The sequence below is a fragment of the Rhinatrema bivittatum genome, chromosome 2 (genome assembly GCF_901001135.1).
Source record: "Rhinatrema bivittatum chromosome 2, aRhiBiv1.1, whole genome shotgun sequence".
Lineage (NCBI taxonomy): Eukaryota > Metazoa > Chordata > Amphibia > Gymnophiona > Rhinatrematidae > Rhinatrema > Rhinatrema bivittatum.
The window spans coordinates 348,762,665-348,784,389 of record NC_042616.1 but is presented as its reverse complement, the minus strand read 5'-3'; the positions used below and the strand labels follow the sequence as shown (position 1 = coordinate 348,784,389).

Below are 21,725 nucleotides of genomic sequence, written 5' to 3'. Positions count from 1 at the left end.
AAAATGCAGAATATAAATAAAAAAAAATGTCTTTGTGAGCTTTTATTGTGCCAATGTAAGAGTTCTCCATAGATAAAGATTTCCATAAGAAGAGTGCCGAGGAAAGAACTTCTGTATCCTGAAAAGCTCTTGTCCTCCTCCATTATAGAATCATTTTTATGATGGTCAGACATGTATTGCAATTTTTTTTCAGGACCAATAAGGCCACTAGAACTCTGTATTTGAAATGTGTAGTGTTTGTGCTTGATGTGCGAGCCTGTGACTAAGCTCAGAGTCATAGTAATGAGGGAGAGCAAGCATGTACTACAGGGATGATTCCTGCTAATGGCACAGTGCTCTGACAGGTGCAGTTCCAAAAGAAACTTCCTGTCCCCATCATTATAAGAACTTGATTCTTTTAGTATAGCAATGAGAGATAAAATCAAGGAAAAACAGCCTTGATGACTTATCTGCAATGTACCAGCAGAGCCTCTCAAGTTGTAGAAGGATATGCTAAAGTGTGCGGAGAGAAGAAACCAGCATTGGAGGTGGAAAGAAAAATTTTATTGATATTTTTGTTTGTGGTGTGTTAGATTTCTTTGACAGCAAGACTCCACCAGCTCCTCTAGTAACTCATTCAGGGTCAATATTGAAAGCGGACATTCAAGAAAAGACAGTGGAAAGGTAAGTCAGTCAAAATGTTCATCAAAGGTTTTCCCTCAAAGTTGGGCCTAGGGATAAGTCAAAACTCTGTTATTACAACCATGTAAGCAGCAGGAGGGTGTGGCTCATACCCATAGTCATCTTTATATTTTCCAACATATGGAATGTTAGAATTATATGACAGATTGTTTGTCAGTCCATGCACAGGAACGATAACACCAAAAAGGGATGGAATTTCACTAAATTTGGCATGCAGGAAGAAAATGTGACTTTCAAACAAATTTGAAAACTAGAAACATTGGGTCAGTATTTTCAGAGAACGAAGCTTCAAAAATAAAAAACAACCTAACCCTCTATGTGGGAAATAGTGCCTGCAAAATGATGACCAGGATAAATGATGTATAAAGCTGCTCATGAATTGACAATGTAACCATATTACAGACTGCTCTTGTTACCATTTTGCATATTTTTAAAATATAGTATGTAATTATAATTAAGTCCAACAGTGAGAATGGAAACTTGGCTTCTAATGTCACTGCAGGAATAATTCACATGTAGTAATATGAGAAGCCAAGTTCCCTTTATCATACCATGTTATAAAGAAGAATTGAAATTAAAAACATGCTGTTTCCAAAATCTTAGCCTGCAGCAGGGATTGCGATGTTCACAGACAGTAAAATTCTTAAGAGAAAATCTGTGGTGGTCCTCATTTAAGCTAGTGTCCTTTTTATTGAAAGAGCCATTAGATAAGTGAGCAGAGATCACTAGCTGACTGCACAGGAATGTGAATTTTTACAAGATCATCTCATCAGATCTCAGAACTCTTTTTGAGCCTGCCCTTTTATGTTTGACTTGAAATGTCACCCTAGTTATTACAGAATCTAAGGGATAGAAATGATTCTTTTGAAGGGTTGATAACTTCTAAAATGCCTACTGCATTATCATTGCAATCTGTTTCTGTTCTGCTGAGAATTCTCTAAACTTTATTCTTCAGTTTTGTGATCTGTTCACTGAACTGAAGCAACTACAGTTGAATAAAAGTATTATAAACAGTATTCTATTATTTCAGGAAAGAAAACACAGCCGAAGCTTTACCAGAAGGATTCTTTGATGATCCAGAAGTGGATGCAAAGGCAGGTCGTTTTTTCAGTGTTTTGCTAATGGGAGATTTTCAGATTTAATAATTTGCTGAAGCTAAAGTAGATGGTTGTCTATCACAAAAAATAGTTTGAGATCAATTGCTAAGAAGTTCTGTTTTATATGCCTCTATCAAAGGAATTTGGGAGGATTGTGAAATACAATTTTTTGCATAATATTTTCTTCATGTGCCAAGAGAAACCATACTTTCTTTTCTTTTTTTTTTTTCTTTTCTAACACAAGGGCTTTCCATTGATATGGAAACTATCTACATTTATTCCAAAGTTAAATCTAATTGGAGAAAATGTGTGGAATGGAACTAATGTGTTTTCTCTGATAATGCTTCAGTTCAAGATGATTGCAGATAATATGACATAGGAAAGGAATGAGCATTCATCCATTCTTCAAAGCCTTCATTTTGTCTGATTTCAGAGACTATAACATCTTAGGATGTCTTATTGAACAGTTAATTTTCAGAAATAGGTTACAGATAACAGACCAGCTTAACACAGCCCAGTGCCTTTTTTTTTCCTCCTGGTGAAACAGTCAAGAGGGCAAGCCAGCACCTTTTACGGGGGCTCTGTTGTCTTCTGCATCTGCTGATCTCATATCCTACACAGATCTCAATTCCCTACCCGGGTTAACTCCTCTGCTCCCCCTAGCTCTCTGCCTGTGATACAGCCAGAGGAAGCAATTGAGAAATGGTAGGAGCCAGCAACATGGGCTGGTAGATTTTGTGAAGCCCTGCCAATCAAATGGAAGGGAAGTTGGAACTGGCATCCAGAAGCAAAGGGATAAGAGTGAAGGGAGACAGATGCACATTTTGTAAACATCTAAAGAGATCTGGAGGGACCACTGGGGGATCAAGGTCTTTGGGGGAGGAGAGAATTGGAGGGGACAGCAGTGAAACAGGATCTTTGGGTTAGGGGGAGGAGCATGAGAGTCTGGAGATGGAGTGAGTGTGGGGAGGTTGCAGGGAAGATAGGAAAGGAACTGGAAAAGATAGTACAAAATAGAGATGTTCGTGAACCTTTTTTGCCAGAAAATAAACCTGATATAACCTGTTACCTGTCATCTTTTTTTTACCTGTGTTCAGTGTCTGAACAATATCATCCAAAAATAAGATTTTCTGAAGCAGTTTAAAATTTCTGAAATAGGTGAAACATTTTTTCTTACAGAAAATGTATTTTGCTTGTAATCCCTCTTGAGCTAGAACCAATATTGTCTTAATTAGAATAAATATATGGAATTGTGTTGCTTTCTGATAGTAATGTTCCAGTTCATAGTGATTCAGTCCATAACATTATCTAGAGTAAAAACTGTTAGGTATCTTTCTTTTCAAACTTCATTTAGTCTCATTACCAAAAAACACTGCCTGCTATTGGATGACTACTTATGGAGACTGTTTCTACAGCACCTTTTATGTTCTTATATCCCTTAACACATCATTAGCCAAGGAGACTAAAGAAAGCTATTGCTATCCTTGGATCTACTTTATGGCATCTGTCAGGAACTTGTAACTTGGACTGACCACTGTCAGAGACAAGATGCTGGGCTCAATGAACCTTGGTCTGATTCAGTCCATGAGGGTTCGGGCTGGGGCTCCCAGTGCTTCCAGCCCTACAGAAACTCATCATTTCAGACATCTTGGCCCTCGGGAAGGGTCTCGGTTCTTTCGGAGCCGACAACCAAAAAGAGGAACTTGTTCGGGCTTGTCCAATCCATCCATGGGCCAAGGAGATAGGTGGCCGACTATCTCTCTATCAGAGGTGGGTTGCGATCATGTAGGACAAATGGTACTGGACATCATACGAGAAGGATACGCTCTAGAATTTCGCAGCATCCCTCGGGACATGTTCATATCATCACCAGTGGAATCCATGTTGATAAGGCTTCTCAGTTTGAGGGCTATAACCCCAGTACCTACACCCAGGAAAATATGGGGCATTATTCCATCTATTTCATCATACACAAGGAGGGTTCATTTCGCCCCATCCTGGATCTCAAGAGCATCAGTTGTCATCTGTGGGTAATTCAGTTCTGCATGGAAACTCTTCACTCTGTCATAATTGCCATACAACTGGGAGAGTTCTTAACATCCCTGGACCTCTCGGAGGCCTACCTTTTATATTCCAGTCCGTCAAGACCACCAGCATTTCCTATGCTTTGTGGTACTGAGCCACCATTATCAGTTCCGGGCGATGCCCTTTGGCCTGGAAACCGCCCCCAGAACATTCTCCAAAACTATGTTGGTTGTTGCTCTGACACTGAGGAAAGAAGGGATCCTGGTGCACCCTTACTTAGAAGACTGGCTGATCTGGGCGAAGTCATTAGAAGAGCTTCCAGGTGACCAGCAGGGTCAGGTCCCTGCTTCAGGAACTTGGTTGGGTCATGAACATGGACAAGAGCCATTGACCATGGAGGGCCAGGAGCAATCGTGGTCAGGGTGACCGTCCGTCACTGACTCCATCGAGGACATCAGCATCATCGTCCTCTGTGCCAGGGAAAGACCGGACCGAGCACTGAGGGGAAACACGGCACCGGGCGTCCCCAACCCCATGCCGGCATCGTTACCGCAACGGCATAGACTTCCATCGAGCTGCCTGCGAAGAGGGCCCGGGGAGAGGAGCCCCCATCCTCCTCTGGACCCAGGACCCCCTGGGTGTTCTCCACCAATACCGGTGCCGGGCACCAAGCCTCCACGGGCCTCCGTGGAAGCTCTAGTGATGCCTAGCCTGCCTCCTACCCCGATTGCCGTGCCACCCATGCCGGCTTCCTGGGAGGAATTGGACCACATGGTCCAAGAGGCAGTGCTGAAAGCCTTTCTAGGCTTCCAATTGCCACCAGCCCCAGGAACCGGCTCCCTCAATGTTTGCACCACTCCTCGAGCGCCTCGATACGCTCATCGGTGCCTTACCTACTCCTCTGCCATCGGACACCCTGGCATCGAGTCATCCATCGAGGCCTCCGCAGGTCCTCAACCCAGTACCGGGTTCCTCGGAGGAGGAAGGATCGATTCCCGGCCACTTCCCTCCATGTGAACAGTCAATGCCGGAGCCCATGCCAGGGCCATCTGAGCTACCGGTACCCAAGTGCACCTCATCTGCCCCAATGCCAGCAATGATTCCATCGATGCCACTGCCACATCCATCAATGCCTTCCCACGCTCTCGGCTTTGGCATGCTTCCTCCATTGGGAGCTCCACTGGGAGAAGGGGAAAGTCCCTATAATCCATGGGACGATTCATCATGGACATCTGAGGACTTGCTCTCAGAGCCTTCACCGCCAGAGGAAAGGCGAAGATCTCCGCCAGAAGACCTCTCCTTTGCCAGTTTTGTCAGAGATGTCTGAGACTATACCATTTTCACTGGTTACGGAGGAAGTTGCTCGCTTTAAAATGTTGGAGATCTTACAATTTGTAGATGCTGCAAAAAAAATAATGGCAATACCAGTGCATGAAGTTCTTTTGGACCTCATGCACCGCCTGTGGGAACATCCAGGTACGGTACCCCCAGTCAATAGAAAGATAGATGCTACCTATGTGGTTCAGCAAGCCCCAGGGTTTCAAAATAGTCAGCTGCCCCACCACTCTGTAGTCGTGGAATCAGCTCAGAAAAAAGCTAAATGATCGCGTCCACATTCCTCTGCTCCTCCTGGTAAGGAACAGAAGGCATTGGATGCGTTGGGACGAAGAGTTTTCCAAGGGTCCATGTTGATATCGCGAATTGCAGCATAACAATTATACATGACCCAATATACCAGAAATCTCTGGAAAGAAATCCAGGAATTTGCGGAGACATTGCCTCAACAACAGGGAACTTTGTCCTCCATCCTACAAAAAGGAATGGAAGCAGGTAAACATGAAGTCAGATGCCTACGATTTTTTTGAAACAGCACCCAGAGTCTCTGCAGCGGGCATCAGTGCTAGACGCTGCGCCTGGCTTAAGGCCTCAGACCTACGCCCAGAAGTGCAGAACAAACTGGCAGATCTACCCTGTACCGGAGATAACATGTTCGGGGATAAGATCCAGGACACAGTGGCCCAGTTAAAGGACCATCATGAGACCCTGCGCCAGTTATCAACTGTCTCCTCAGATGTTCCCTCCGTAGCCCGCAGGATCATGCGTAGAGAACCCTAGAAACAATTCTACAGGCCACACAGATATTAGCCTCCTGCATCCCATGCACGACCGACTCGGGCACCTCAGATTGGACATGCGCGCCAAGCGAGAATATCTAGACCACAGCCAGCTCTGGATTTTTAATCTTTTCCAGAGAGCAGAAGCCATATTCCAGTGGGGGGCCATCTGTGCCACTTTGCAACAAATTGGCATCCAATCACCACCGACCAGTAGGTATTGTCCATCGTAACCCATGGTTACCGTCTAAATTTTTCAAAAATACCCCTGGACTTCCCACCCAATCCATCCTGGAGTTGAGACGACCACACAGGAAAACTCGAGTTAGAGCTCTCAACCCTTCTGTCAGTCAAAGCCGTGGGACCGGTTCCACCGAATCAGCAGGGGAGAGGGTTCTACTCCAGATATTTCCTAATTCCAAAAAAGACCGGCGGCCTCCGGCCTATTTGGACCTCCGTGCCTTGAATATATTTCTTCGCAAAGAACGGTTCAGAATGGTATCTCTGGGCACCATGCTTCCTCTGCTTCAACAAGGGGATTGTCTCTGCTCTCTAGACTTTCAAGACGCATACGCCCATATTGCGATCTCCCCTCGTCATCGCAAATATCTGCGATTCGTGGTGGGTCACAGTCACTATCAATACAAGGTACTACCATTCAGCCTAGCCTCGGCGCCTCGAGTCTTTATGAAGTGCCTGGCAGACGTGGCTGCGCAGTTATACAGCAGAGGCTTATATGTTTTTCCTTACCTGGACGACTGGCTCATAAAAAGCCAGTCAAAACAAGGAGCCCTCGACTGTTTCACCATAAGGCTTCTAAATTCATTGGGATTTCTAATCAATTACACCAAATCCCAGTTGACACAGTCTTATCTTCTCTCCTTTATAGGAGCAGACCTAGACACGACACTGTCCAGAGCATTCTTACCCAACGACCATGCGACTACACTGTCCAACCTTGCCAGTTTTAGCCGCCGTCGAAAAAGAGCCTCAGCTGGCCAGTTACTCAAGTTGCTCGGCCACATGGCATCAACAGTCCATGGCACGCCTTGCCATGAGAGTGACCCAGTGGACTCTAAAATCCCAGTGGCTACAAGCTACTCAACCGCTGTCATCCCTGGTACACATAACCAGCCAGCTTCGTCTGTCCCTTGCCTGGTGGACATACAAAGCTAACTTAAAAGTGGGTCTTCCTTTCCAGCAACTGGCTCCTCAGGTGACCTTAACTACGGATGCCTCCAACCTAGGTTGGGGAGCCTAATTCCAAGGCCTTCAAACTCAAGGGACTTGGACAACAGCCGAAGCAACCCATCAAATCAACTTTCTGGAGCTTTGAGCGATGTGGTACGCCCTTTATGCATTTCAGGACTGCCTCGCCAACAAAGTTGTCCTGATTCAAACAGACAACCAAGTTGCAATGTGGTACCTGAACAAACAGGGAGCCACGGGCTCTTATCTGCTCTGCCAGGAGGCGGTGCAGATTTGGGCCTGGGCCCTGTCGCATTCCAATCTGTTAGATTATTTCTGGCACCTCTCGGAATCTGGTTTCCAGACATCTATCCGAGTGCACCTTAGTGCCATCTCTGCTAACCATCAAGGAATAGGGGATGCCCCGATAAAGGCGCAACCCTTGGTGAGTCGCTTCATGAGGCTTATTACAGCTTAAGCCTCCTCTACGGCCACTGGTCGCTACATGGGACCTTAATGTTGTCCTTGCACGGCTCATGCACACTCCTTTTGAGCCCTTGCACTCTTGTGAACTCTGATACCTTACATGGAAAGTTCTTTTCTTAGTAGCCATCACATCTGCTCGCAGGGTAAGTGAGTTACAGGCCCTTGTGAACTACTCACCCTACACAAGGTTCCTCCATGACTGGGTGGTTCTCCGCACTCTCCCTAAATTCATTCCTAAGATGGTAACTAATTTCCATTTAAATCAATCCATAGTCTTGCCCACTTTCTTTCCAAGACCTCATGCTCACCCAGATGAGCAAGCTCTGCACACTTGGACTGTAAGCGTGCTCTTGCGTTTTACTTAGACCGCACTACAGCCCACAGGAAGTCCACCCAACTCTTTGTATCTTTTGATAAGAACAAACTTGGGAATGCGGTGGGCAAGCAAACACTGTCAAACTGGTTGGCAGACTGCATTGCATTCTGTTACCAGCAAGCAGGCCTTCCACTACAGGGACGAGTGAAGGCACACTCAGTCAGTGCAATGGCAACGTCAGTAGCACACTGTCGTTCAGTACCAATTGCTGACATCTGCAGCGCTGCGACATGGAGCTCTCTCCACACCTTCACAGCTCACTACTGCCTGGACAAGGCTGGCCAGTATGTCCTAAGAAATTTGTTTCCAGTGTAGGAACCCAACTCTTCCTTCCTCAACCCGCTGTGAATTTCAGGCTGCCTCATCCTTGCCAACAGCACTCCAGTTGTGCTGTTGCACATGTTGTGTGCTGCTTGGCCTCATACATATGACTGTAGCTTGCTATTCACCCATATGTGAGGACTACCGTCCTGCTTGTCCTGGGAGAAAGCAGAATTGCTTACCTGTAACAGGTATTCTCCCAGGACAGCAGAACGTTAGTCCTCACGAAAACCCACCTGCCACCCCACGGAGTTGGGTTCCTTACCGTTTTCTTATTTTATTTTTTGCTCGTACTTTTGCTACAAACGAGACTGAAGGGGGACCTCTGGTGGCTGCAGGGTTGGTGGCATGCTGCCCAGATGTTCCCTCCGTAGCCCGCAGGTTTTGCCTCCGCACCAACAGATGGAGACAGAGCAAGATTTGACAGGCTCTGCCATAAGTACCAGGGTGCCACCCACAGCCTGTCAATATTACTCTGTTTCCAGCAGATGGCCGGGTGCTTAGCCCACAGTCTTCACTGATTTAAAAAAAAAAAAAAAAAAAAAGTAAGGGAGAAAAATGGGTTTGTTTAGTTAGCTAGTGTTTGTTTCCTTTTCTTCCTTTAAGTTTAAAAAAAGAAAAGAAAAAAAAAAGAAACAGTTCCAAGTTTGGAGATCAGTGCAGGTCTGAGCCTCCCAGGGGGTTGCCCCAGGTCCTGAGGGGACCATTCCCCCTGGTCGATAGGCTGCTGAGGCTTAGGGTTGCGTACCCTGCAGGTTAGTGCCAGCCCAGCCGGGGTGATACCAGGGAGCCCGGCTCACTCACCCCAGCCAGACCGCTTCAGCACTCACCGAGGGACTGCATCGTTAAAAAAAAAAAAAAAAAAAAAAAAGGTAAACGTTTGGCGTGCATTGTTCTGGCTTCAGCTGCGGCGGTCCGAGGGCGCTCCCGGTCCCCCCGATAGTTTAATTTTTTTTTGTTAATTTTATTTTTGGTTTTCGACTCGGCCCGATTCGCAATGCCACATGGGGCGGCTCTGCAAGCGTGCGTCTTTCCAGGGATGGGCTGTGCTCAGCCTGCATCCCTGGTGGCGAAGGGACCTCGGGGTCGGCTCGGGGGGTGATGGTTCGTCAGAGCACCATGACGATCGCCTTCGGGGAGCTCCCTGCGTCCCTTCCCAGGTAGCTCCCGGCCAGTGCGGCAAAAGCCGCCATTTTGGCGCAGGCTCCATCAGCGGCTCCGATCGTGGCGCCGATTGCGGGGGGGGGGGGGCAGAAATTTGCCACCCTCCCTCTCCCCTCAAAGACTGGTCCCGCAGTCTGTTTCCCCTGCGGGACCCTTAGGGTAAGGAGCAGGGGACGACACAGGAGCAGATTCTGATGTCTCCTGCTCCTCATTTTCATCCGAGTTTATTTTGGCGATGCATAGGGCCTTTAAAGCCCACAAGCGGCACACTCTGGCAGCAGGAGGGCCCGAGGGGCCACAACCTGCGGATATGGGCCGCCCCCGGCTGGGGTCCACGACAGAACCCCCGCAGTCAAAGCGACCATTGAGGGCTCTCCCTCCCCAGGAGGACTCGGACTCACTGGCAGAATCAACGGACCAGGAGGATTTGGAGAGGCCGTCCCGACCCCCGAGGGGGATAGACTGAGACGGTGCTCCGTCGCAAGGTGTTATGCAACAGAGCCAGGCCTCGGAGGGCGATGATCCCAGGATGATAAGTCTCTTCCGTAGGGACAAACTGGGCCCTCTCATTCCCGCGATCCTGGAGGAGTTAAGGATCGCTACGCCTCCTGAGGAGTCTCGTCTCGGCTCCATGGATCCGGTGTTGTTGGGCCTGAGTGGTCCTACCATGACTTTTCCCTTTCATTTTTCGGCTACGGACTTGCTATTTCGAGAACGGGACACCCCGGACTTGGGGTTGAAGGTCACAAAGGCTATGGATAAGCTTTATCCCTTGCCCGAGGAAGCCTTGGAAGTTCTGCGGGTTCCCAAGGTGGACGCAGCCGTATCAGCGGTGACGAAGATGACTACTATTCCGGTCACGGGGACCACGGCACTGAAGGATCTCCAGGATCGGAAACTGGAGGTTCGGCTGAAGAAGATATTCGAAGTATCTGCTCTCGGAGCCGAGCAGCAATTTGTAGTAATTTCGCACTAAGGGTCGGTCTGCATTGGGTTCAACAGCTCCTTGCCAACGAAGGCCTGTCGGAGGAGGAAGCCCGACAGGCTGGCCGCCTCGAGGTGGTAGTGGCTTATAGTGCGGATGCTCTGTACGATCTTTTGCGAACCTCTGCGCACTCCATGGTTTCGGCCGTCTCGGCGAGACAGCTATTGTGGTTGCGGAACTGGTCCACGGACGGAGCTTCTAAGTCCAGACTGGGCTCCTTATCCTTTAAGGGAAAGCTTTTGTTTGGGAAGGAATTGGACGAAATGATTCAGCTGCTCGGCGAGAATAAGGGCTATCGTATTCCGGAATGCAAAGCGTGTCCCAGGGGCACTTTTTCATCTAGGTCAAGGTTTCGGGGAAATCGAAGAGCCCGTACCTCTCGTTCAGGTACTCCTTCCCCTTCCTTCCAGTTGGGGGGGCAGGCAGCAGTCTCAGCCCTTTCGAGGTAGACGCTTTGGGAGGCCTGCTTCTTCCCAATCGACCCCTGATGCTAAGTCCGCACAATGATGTCTGGCCGGTCCATTCCTCAGTACCCAGGGTAGGGGGCAGATTGTGGGCCATTTCTAGTAGAAGAGAGACAATTACGACGGATCAATGGGTGCTCTCGGTGATAAGACACGGCTACGCTTTAGATTTTGCACGTCAACCCTGTCCTCTGTTTTTTCCATTCCCGTGCGTGTACGCAGACAATGTCAAGGAGTCCAGCAGACCTTGGTTCATCTGCTGGACCTGGGAGCAATTGTTCCTGTACCACCCCTGGAGCAACGAAAAGGACATTACTCCATATACTTCGTCGTGCCAAAGAAGGAAGGGTCCTTCTGTCCCTTCCTAGACCTAAAGTGTGTCAACAGATGCCTGCAGATTCCTCATTTTCGCATGGAAACGTTGCGGTCCGTAATTGATTCAGTGCGTCCTGGAGAATTCCTGGCATCTCTGGATCTCACTGAGGCATACCTGCACATTGGGATCAGGAAGGATCATCAGAAGCATCTCTGGTTCTACGTCTTGGGAAAAATTACCAATTTCAGGCATTGCCGTTCGGACTGGCGACAGCTCCCAGAACCTTCACCAAGATCATGGTGGTCATGGCGGCTCAGTTGCGATGGGAGGGATTGTTGGTGCACCTTGATTCGAGCTAAATCAGAGTCCCTATGTTGTTTGGCGATCAGCTGCATGCTTCAACTGTTGCGGTCTCTAGGTTGGGTAGTAAACACCGCCAAGAGTCAGCTCACTCCTCGCAGTCGCTGGAGTTTTTGGGAGCTTTATTCGACACGCATCGAGGGGCGGTTTTCCTCTCATCTGGGCGCTGTCACAAATTACAGGGACAGGTCAGGTCCTTACTGCTGAAACAACTGCCGACGGTTTGGGATTACCTACAGATGATAGACCCCATTCTAAGTACTGCCCCTCACACAGGCTCCCTCTGTCCCTCTCTCATACACATGCTCCCGCTCTCTAGTACACATACACACCCTCATACAGGCTCTCTCACTCTCTTGCGCACACACACATGCCCTCATACAAGGTCCCTCTCTATTGCGTACACACCCACACAAGCTCCCTTTCTCTCTCACACTTACATCCTCACACAGACTACTTTTGTTTCTGTCTCATACATCTCTTCACACAGGCTCCTTCTCACAGGCTAGCACCCTCACATACACGTGATCCCTTTTTCATTCACACTAGCTCCCAATCTCACACACTCCTTCACAATCTCCTCATAGGCTCCCTCTCTGGCACCCACACTCAAACAACCCCCACCCTGCTGTCTCACCTCCCATGCTCTCACACCCTCCTGCTCACCCCCCTGCTCTCTCTCTCACCCTCCCCTCTCTCAACCTCCCCTTTCTCTCTCCTCTCACACACACATTCACTCTCTCAGGGGCCTTCATCTTCACCGCGAGCGGAGCTCTTCCCGCGGCACACGGGGGCCTTCATCTTTGCCGTAAACGGCGTGCCAGGGCCTTCATCTTCACATGCTCCGTTTTTCCGGCATGCCGGGGTCTCCTCTGCCATTTTCTGCACAAAATTTGGCAATTCTGCACATAAAATGGCAGTTCTGCACGAGGGGAAATTGTGCGCTCTGCAATTGCGCAGAATTTCCCCAGGACTAAAGACCTGCCTGCCCATCAATTATCCTCCCATCATACAGATTGTAATTGCAATGCTGTGTCAACTGTCAGCATGCCATAGAAATATTACTTTATTCCAATTGAATCTGTTGGGTGTCCTGCTAAATTGCCTTCCGTGCCCACTATGGGGGCCAGTAGCGCATCAGGAGGTTCTAGAAGAGGAGCTCTCCTCCCTTCTTAACAGCCAGAGCAGTCGAGCCTGTGCCAGCAAGGCAAAGAGGATGGGGAATTCTACTCCAGGTGCTTCCTGATTTCAAAGAGAACAGGAGGACTCTGTCCCATCCTAGACTTCAGGGCCTTGAACAAGTTTCTTAAAAAAAAAAAAAAAAGAAAAGTTCAAAATGGTTTCCCTAGGCACCTTCATCCCCCTTTTTGCAAAAAGGGGACTGGCTATGATTACTCAACCTCAAGGACACACATACTCACATCAAGATATTCCCCAGTCACAGGTAGTATCTCCCATTTGTAGTGGGAAGACAGCGCTTCCAGTAGAGAGTATTGCTGTTCAGGCTTGTGTCTGCCCCACGGGTCTTCACAAAATGCCTGGCCATGGGGGTAACACACCTCTGCAGACTGAGTTCATGTCTTCCCACACCTAGACAATTGACTGGTCAAGAGCAGGCAATTGAACAATTTGATTGTTATAAAACAACTTTGATCACTCAGAGGTCACTTTGGCTTTTTCACGTTTTTGTGATTAAACGTAAGCATTAGACTCTGAGCAGAAGGAGGGAAATAACCCAAGCTGCTGATTTTCTTTCCTTTTGTATTGACAGGTGAGGAAAGTTGATGCCCCTAAAGATCAAATGGACAAAGAGTGGGATGAGTTTCAGAAAGAGATGCGACAAGTGAATACAGTAAGTGCTGGCCCAGTCTGCACTGCTCGCAGGTTCTTTCTGTATTTGGAAATTATTATTAGAATAAGCATGTCGGAGGGGATAAGCCAGATAACCATTAAATCTGCAATATTATTTCTCATCTGAAAGATCAAAATGTTCTTTTCTTGATTATTTGAAAAGCATTTTATTCTATGTGCAATGTTTTCATTTTTTTAAGGAGTCGTTTATTTTGTCAAGACTTAGGACTGGATTATCCAATTTCTTCCTAGGTGTTGCCTGTTGGAAATCACCTTAATGAGGCACACCTTTATATGTATTTTATTATTTAGTACCTGCACAATTTGTAAAATAGATGCTCTTGATGAAGATGCATCTGTTACTCTCTAATATGGCTTTATTTTCATATTTTATTTTAAAAACAGTTGACTGATAAGGACGCACCAAACTAAAAGTAGTTGTATGCTACAAATGCACATTAATGTTAAATTCAAACCGCCTAATATGATCCCAACAGACAAGCCTAATTTACACACACAGTTTTTTTGAAATGAATTGTTACCGCACTACGATGGCACACGATTAATTTGTAATCTATACCACTCACATTTTCATTAGCGTGCCTTGCTGAAAACCGTTGTGATGGTTATCTAACTTAACGACGGTATAGAAAAGTTTTTAAATAAAATAAATAAATATTTTTATTTTTATGGGTTTCCTGATTGGACAGTGGGGTATATGAAAATGTTCATTAAACCAGTTATGACCCAGATGTTGACTTGAGGATTTCTGCCAGGGGTGATGCTGCATATTACCCAGTGCTTCCTTTGGTGCTTCCTTTGGTTGTCTTGCAAACCTTCAAAGACCCTTAGGGTGCAGTAGATCAGACATAATTTTGTGTAGCAGCATAACAGAGCTGTTTGTCTTCTTCAGTGATGCCTAGCATATGTTCTGCTTCATGTAGTGACAGACTGGCAGAGATAAAATGAAGATCTGTTTTTCTGTTGTAGGTTTCAGAAGCAATAGTGGCAGAGGAAGATGAGGAGGGCCGCCTAGACCGCCAGATTGAAGAAATTGATGAGCAAATGTGAGTAAACCTATTCATCTTTTCTTTCTTTCCTCGCAAGACATTTAGACTGACTTCGCCGCCTTCTGATATGAAATTAAAATGTGAGGAAGGCAATATTCAAAGCTCTTTCCATGGGTAAAAAAGCATTTTACCCCAGCGGAAATTGGGCTTTAAAATATGCCCACCCTGTCTGTGTATAAAAGCAGACACATGGTTGAGTAATGCATTTACGTATTCCTGTGGATTGCAGATGTGCTCTTGGGAGCAGGGAGAAGTTAGGGGATTGAACAACATGTGTCATTTTCACTGCAAAAATTACCTGCAACTAAAGCAAGCACAAATCTCTGTGGGTAATCTTTAAGGGGAATAATGAAAGCAAAAGTAAGTGCATTCTTTTGCTTTCATTATTGCTGCAAACCCCACAATTAAAAATTGCCCACGAGGTTTGCAGTACTGCAGCCAGACTGAATACTGCACCCAAAATGACTGAAGGCTGTAATATTCATTTGTAAAACAGAGGGCTCTTGATTTCTGTTTTGATTTTATACATTAAAAAAAAAATGTATATATACCTTTTGGAACTTTTTGAAAAATTTGAATATGGTAAGTTCTGAAACCAACTGAGCCCAGCCCATTCTTGATACTTGGGCAGCAGGCCCTCATGGGATGAGGATCAAAGCCTCCATCACAGGTGGGATGTTGCAGAGTGCTCTGCCCCACTCCTTACCAGAGTCTATGCCAGGGTGGTAGAAACATCAATGCAGAAAAACCTGGAAATGCCTTCAATATCAAGTGCAGGAACAAAATGCTAATCATGTGTGCCCCCCCTATAGAAAGTTACATAATGATGTTTTTCATTCATTTTATTTTGATGATTGCATTAGTATGATTGTATAGTTGATCTTTCATTCAAATAGGTGCTAAAATTGCTGAATCACTTACAGGCCGATACAGTATAGTGCGCTCCAATGGAGCGCCCTGTTAGCCTGCTCTTGGACACTCGTTTTCCCTTACCCCTTATTCAATAAGGGGCGGAAAACGCGCGTACAACCCGCGGCACCTAATAGCGCCCTCAACATGCAAATGCATGTTGATGGTCCTATTAGGTATGCGCGCGGGATACAGAAAGTAAAATGTGCAGCCAAAGTAGGCGCTAGTTTCTGCCGGCACCGGGAAAATGCACAGAAAAGCAGTAAAAACTTATGGGTGATATTAAGTCGGAGGTCCCGAAGGGTGTAAAAAGTAAAAAAAAAAAAAAAAAAAGAAGAAAAAATTTAAATTGGGCCGGCGGCTGTCGGGCCGAAAACTGGAAGCTCAATTTTGCTGGCGTCCGGTTTCCGAGCCCGTGGCTGTCAGCGGGCTCGAGAACTGACGCCAGCAAAATTGAGCATTGGCTGTCAAACCCGCTGACAGCTGCCGCTCCGGGGCAAAAGGAGGTGCTAGGGACGCGCTAGTGTCCCTAGCGCCTCCTTTTGCCAGTTTCTGCCGCACCACCTCATTTACATACTGAATCTCACGCACCAGCGAGTGGCCGGTGCGCGCGCCGGGAGAGCGGGCGTTCGTCCGCTCTCCCGCATTTTTACTGAATCGGCCCGTTATGTAGTAGGATTGTTGATGCTGTATTCTGATCAGCAAAATGCTAGTAACCCTGATTAGAATTAATGGAGTTCTTTATAAAGTGCACTCTGCTTTAGATGAAAATGGAAAGGGGGCTTATTTCTTGAGCCTCCATTTTGTGCTTAATATTCTAGATGCATGGGGCAATATTCCATTAAATGATGGCAGAAAATTGTCCCACAGTGTAGACTCAGCTAGATATAATTAATCTAAGTGCCTGCTTTCCCTAACTTGTTAACCTTTGAAGCTCATTTGCCAGCCCAATCGGACAAATAAGTTCTGTCACAGCATGGTCCTTGTTCATTCTGACATTTTGTTCAATTTTAACTTTTTGGAGTTATCCTATGAGCTCATGGCTGACTATATGGAAAGAATTGTTCACCTGATTGAATTGCATTCACTCACCATGTAGATGTGTTCTTACCCCCAGGTTCATGGCAAAACCTTTTGGTAAGAAGAAAACTAAGGATGTTAGAGTTCAGGCAGTTTTTGAGTTAGGTGAGGAGTTTGTGTGACATTCATTAAGAATTACTTAATGTGAAGTGTTAAAGAGAATGTTTTCCATGTCACAGTGAGTGTTATCGGCGGGTGGAGGCACTACGTGATCGCCAGGATATGTTGAAAGGTACGTTTTTGGAGGCGATGAAATCTAGGGCATTCCGGAAACAAGATGACGAGGACACTGACAGTGATGATGGAGAACTGCAGATTCTGCTCTGTCAGGACTGGAGAGTAAAAGGAGCCTTGTTGTAGGATGAACCTTTTGAGAGAGACTGTTACAGGACTGATGTTTTACCAATGTCGATTGCCATGTGAGGCTCAGGACCTGATTGTGGTTCCTCATGGATCTTATACACAACAGAATATATAAAATAGCATGGAATAAAATGGAGCTACTATGTATTTTTATGTTAGAAGAAAACGTGTCTGAGGGTCTTTGGTACTTGACATGCTGTGTATTGATCTGCTTCTTAAATGAAAGGAAATATTGCCATACTAAAATGTTTGACTTGAAGAGGAGACTGTGAGATGCCTTAAGCCAGGAAAATAGTCCTCTGTCCTTTCATATGGTGAAATGCAGAAGGTGTAGAACTGCTTAGAAAACTGCAGAAGCCCTTTGTTATGGGATAGGCTTTGGAGAAAGCCCTAATAGACCCTTGTTAGCTTTTTCCCCATAGAGACATATGTGGAAAAGGTAAAACATGTGAACAGCTGATAATGGGTGTTGGGTAATTGTTTTCTGCAACTGAAAAAAAGAGATGCTCTATTTTCTTACAGTACTGATAGGTAATTTTCAAAGGAGTTATGTGTATAAATGTAACATACTGTCTTAGCAATTTTCAAAAGCCATTTACAAAGTAAAGTGCACTTATGCAAATAAGTCCTATGGACAATTCAATGGCATATGTTGCAGCAATTTTCAAAGCCCCTTACTTGAGTAAAGTGCATTTACATGTGTAAAACCCAGGTTTACTCGAGTAAATGCTTCTTAAAATTGGACCCATAGGTGGCAGCAGTGTTACTTCACTCAAAGCTCAGAACCCTCCATGTGAATCTTTACATGCCAAAACATGTGTAAACTGATACATAATAAAAGGAGCAAATTCTTAATTTTTAAATCTGAGGGTGATTAAAGCAGAAATCAAGTACTTCCCGGTTACAGGAAAAAAAAAAGACAAGGAGAAAAGAACTTTTCAAGAAAATAAGTGGAGAGGGCAGAAAGCTTGTTTACTTCTGATGTGCTTAAGCTCATGGCTTGAATATGAATCCACGTCACTGGTTGTAGTATACGGTAAAACGAACTTGCAATATAGACAGACACAAAAACATTCTGGTTTGTGCAAAAGAACAGTTATGTTTAAAAGGAGTTTTGTTGCATGTGTACGATAATAGAAAGTGAAATGAAAAAGGGCTGACTGGAGAAAAATGGCACAAGGAAGATCTGAGGAAAACAAAGAGCATCTGTGAACATTAATGGAACACTGATGGTAGAAATTTGTTGTGGACCAACAAAGATATGCAAGTCGAAACAGGCCAGGCTCGTCTTTGCTCCTTCCATGTAAACATAAAACAGTTTTTATAACAATATATTTATCAGTTCTGTTTACTGACTTTTTATAATATTTCAGATATGAAAAAGACTAGCGACCACAAATAGAAATCCAAAAGATAAAGTGGTACACGTGCTTAAAATCTATTTTTAAAAAACTATGTATGTTTTAAAAAAAAAGTATGTATGTTTTGTATATATGTCTATATAAATTATACAAAAAATACAAATAGGCACATCAACAATAAATATGTATTTTTAATAAATGGTAAAAATATATACAGAACATAAAATCAGTTATATAGATTCAGTTCAACGACCCAACCTAATCATGTTTCTGCTTTTAGTCTGCATCAAAGGTACATACAGGTAATTGTAGCGAAAGAGGCATACTTTGAGAATCTTTAAGACAAATAGAACATAATAAAAAAAAAAAACCCAAATATATAAAAAACAGATTTCAAGCACACATCAAAATATTATCAAGTGAAGTACTTCATATTTATGGAGAAGAAGAAAAAGGAGGAATTCTTGATGGTAATGATCAGTAGTCCCCATAGTAAAAAAAAATCCAAAACAGAAGACCTTTTTTCCTAGCGTGAAGCCAGATGGACTCAGGACCAATGGGTTATGCTCCCCTGCCAGGAGATGGAGACAGGTTGCAAAACTGTCACCCTACATATAGCCTTGCAGTGACCTCAGCTCTCCAGTATTCTATGTCTCCAGCAGATGGTGGATGAACCTCTCCCTATGGGGATTGCTGTAGTTCTTGGGAGGAGAAATTCTACATTCTAAATTGAAGAAAATTGAGCCCCGCTCTCTTGCAGTGATACCTAAAGGTCCCTCCCCCAGTTGAGAATTCCTGAGGCAGTTTCCGAAATTCCTCAGATGTGTGCCTTTATCTGGTAGCCGGTTACTGAAGTGGAATTTGCTCCTTAGGCAGGAAGCCGAGCGTAGTGGTTATGGCCAAAACCTTCTCCCCTCCCCCCCCCCCCCCCCTCCCCGCTGCTGGAGACAATCTCTGTACTCAGCTGGTAAGTGCTTAGCCCAGGTAAGGTTTAAAAAAAAAAGTAAGATTTACCTCCCGGTTCAGAGACAATTAGGAGTGCTTGGCGCATCATACCAACGTCGTTCGCGCTTCCGTTTGGGGTAAGGGGAATTGGTCTTCTGAGCGGGTTGAGCAGCCCCTGGTGGGCTATGCCCTACTGTAAACTTAATTGGCATACCACATGTTGGGCCATGGTGGTGTCATCTTGCGCGCATTTGTGTGTGTGCCATATTGCCCTCCATATGACATCAGTACGCGCAGTGTGTTGGCTCTGTGGACTAACTGTGTGTGTAATGTTGGGCGAGTACCTACGCACTCATCTATTAAAGCACACAATACAGGAAGAACTGTGTGCACGGGCTGTGCACGAGACGAGAGAGAGCACGCACTGCCAATGGCACTGTCAACCAAGAAACCTAACCACCTTGCTCTCTGCGATGCCTGCCATATTTCAGCCTCACAGTCTGACCTGGACTCCAACTTATATTGGCACTGTGAGGAAGTCCAAGGAGAATTGGCCGCCTCGGACTTTGCTAAGCCAGGCTCCTCCCATTCGGATGATGGGCTGGTCATTGCCTGAACTGGAAGTATCTCGTTGACAGGTTCATTCGTTGGAGAGGGGAATTCAACTGGTCCCCACCCCAGTGCCTCCTGGATTAGGCATGGACCTGGCTGCCTTTTCTTGGGTGGAGTTTTCCAGGGGCTACATGCTTTCGTGCAGGTGCAGTCTATCGCATCACTTGCCTCTGTCTGGATGGAACCTTGACTGGTGTCTCCTCCCTCTCCCATTCCTACCGGCAGACTCAGAGGTATGCCTCGCCTTACCAAGGGCATCCCTGGCAGGGATCCAGATGGCACAGATGAAGAGGAGGATCCTGATTCCTTGGATGATGGGGAAATCCCCTCTGGGTTGGAACCGTATTGAACCATGTTCGGTTCTTTCATAGAGACAAATTGCCAGCCCTGGTTTCCCAGACCCTGAAGACACTGGGAGTTCCTGGGGCGGACTCTGATAGCACCAAAAAAGAATTCCATTCTGATTTCACTGTGGAAAGCTTCCTGCTACTTTATAGTTATGGACACCATCCAGGAGTTGATTGATTTGGAGTGGAGTTATTCAATAAACATACACATGCTTACTGTGACTCCAACATCGCTCTAAGCTTCAACAGCAAGAGGAAATGTGGAAAAAAGGATTTGCACTCACAAAGAGGGGAGTAGCTGGCTTGTTATGGCGGTTACTACCCCAAACCAAATAAGCCTGATACTTCACTTTCAATGCATATACAGCATAGCTCTCTGCTTCAACGGCAGGGGAGAAGAAAAAAGGGTTCGCACTCACAAAGAGGGGAGTAGCTGGCTTGTTACGGCGGTTACTACCCCAAACCAAATGCGCCTGATACTTCACTTTCGATGCATATCCAGCATGGCTTTCTGCTTCAGCAGCATGGGAGAAAGACTGATACATCACGCATTTCCAGCATAGCTCTCTGCTTCAACAGCAGGGGAAAAGAAAAACTGATGCTTCACGCATTTCCAGCATAGCTTCAACGGCAGCGGAGAAGAAAAAAGGATTCGCAATCACAAAGTGGGGAGTAGCTGGCTTGTTACGGCGGTTACTACCCCAAACCAAATGTGCCTGATACTTCACTTTCAATGCATATCCAGCATGGCTCTCTGCTTCAACGGCATGGGAGAAAGACTGATACTGCACGCATATCCAGCATAGCTCCCTGCTTCAACGGCAGGGGAGAAGAAAAAACAACCAGTAAGGGCTGTATAACATAGTCTGGGTACAACAAATAATCATGGGTGTAGCTTGCTTATTGCGGCGGTTACTACCCCTACTGCCCCTAACTAATCAAGCTAGATATTTCACTTGGATGCAGCTCCATCACTGCTCTCTACATTAATGGTGGGGGTGGAAGGGAAATAGTGGTGGAAGGGAAATAGAACCAAGAGCTAAGAGAAACAGATAAGTATATGAGAAAAAGTGTGTGAAGCTTGCTGGGCAGACTGGATGGGCCGTTTGGTCTTCTTCTGCCGTCATTTCTATGTTTCTATGTTTCTATATGTTTCTATGGAGTGCCCCAGAAGCAAGTTTAAAGGGGGCAGGGCTTTGGAGCTCTGTACCCTCTGGACGCAGCAGTAAGAGAACATTTTGCGTTTCCCTAAAGTAAATGCACTGGTCTGTGTCATCTCTAAGCGAACTATCCCAATGGAGGGAGGAGCAGTCTTAAAAGATGGGCATGATAGATGGATCGTCTCTATCCTTAAACAAGCCTTTGACGCTGTAGCAATGGCCTTACAGTTCGCTTCTTGTTGTGCTCTTGTGACTCGTTCATGTCTGCTTCTCTCTCAGGAGATTGATGACTCGGGGGTGAATCCCAGAGTGGTTATGGAACCCACTGCTGCCTTTTTAGCAGATGCAGGCTCTCATTTAGTCTAAACTTTGGCCAGAAGAGTGGCCTCAGTGGCGGCCAGATGTCTATGGTTGAGAAACTGGTCTTACAAAGATGCCCTTTAAAGGATC

General features: G+C 45.9%; 1 protein-coding gene across 2 annotated transcripts in view; it reads left to right on the top strand.

Moving 5' to 3' along the window:
- The window catches only part of ZNF830 (zinc finger protein 830), a 69,870-nt gene extending 51,688 nt beyond the window's left edge, over positions 1-18,182 (top strand). For both annotated transcript variants that reach the window (XM_029589880.1, XM_029589879.1), the window contains 5 exons: positions 573-663; positions 1,712-1,775; positions 13,349-13,429; positions 14,419-14,495; positions 16,667-18,182. In XM_029589880.1, the coding sequence (XP_029445740.1) occupies positions 573-663; positions 1,712-1,775; positions 13,349-13,429; positions 14,419-14,495; positions 16,667-16,847 (494 nt within the window). In that variant the 3' untranslated portion in view covers positions 16,848-18,182. The remainder of the gene's footprint in view (positions 1-572; positions 664-1,711; positions 1,776-13,348; positions 13,430-14,418; positions 14,496-16,666) is intronic.
- The last annotated feature ends 3,543 nt before the right edge of the window (positions 18,183-21,725 follow it).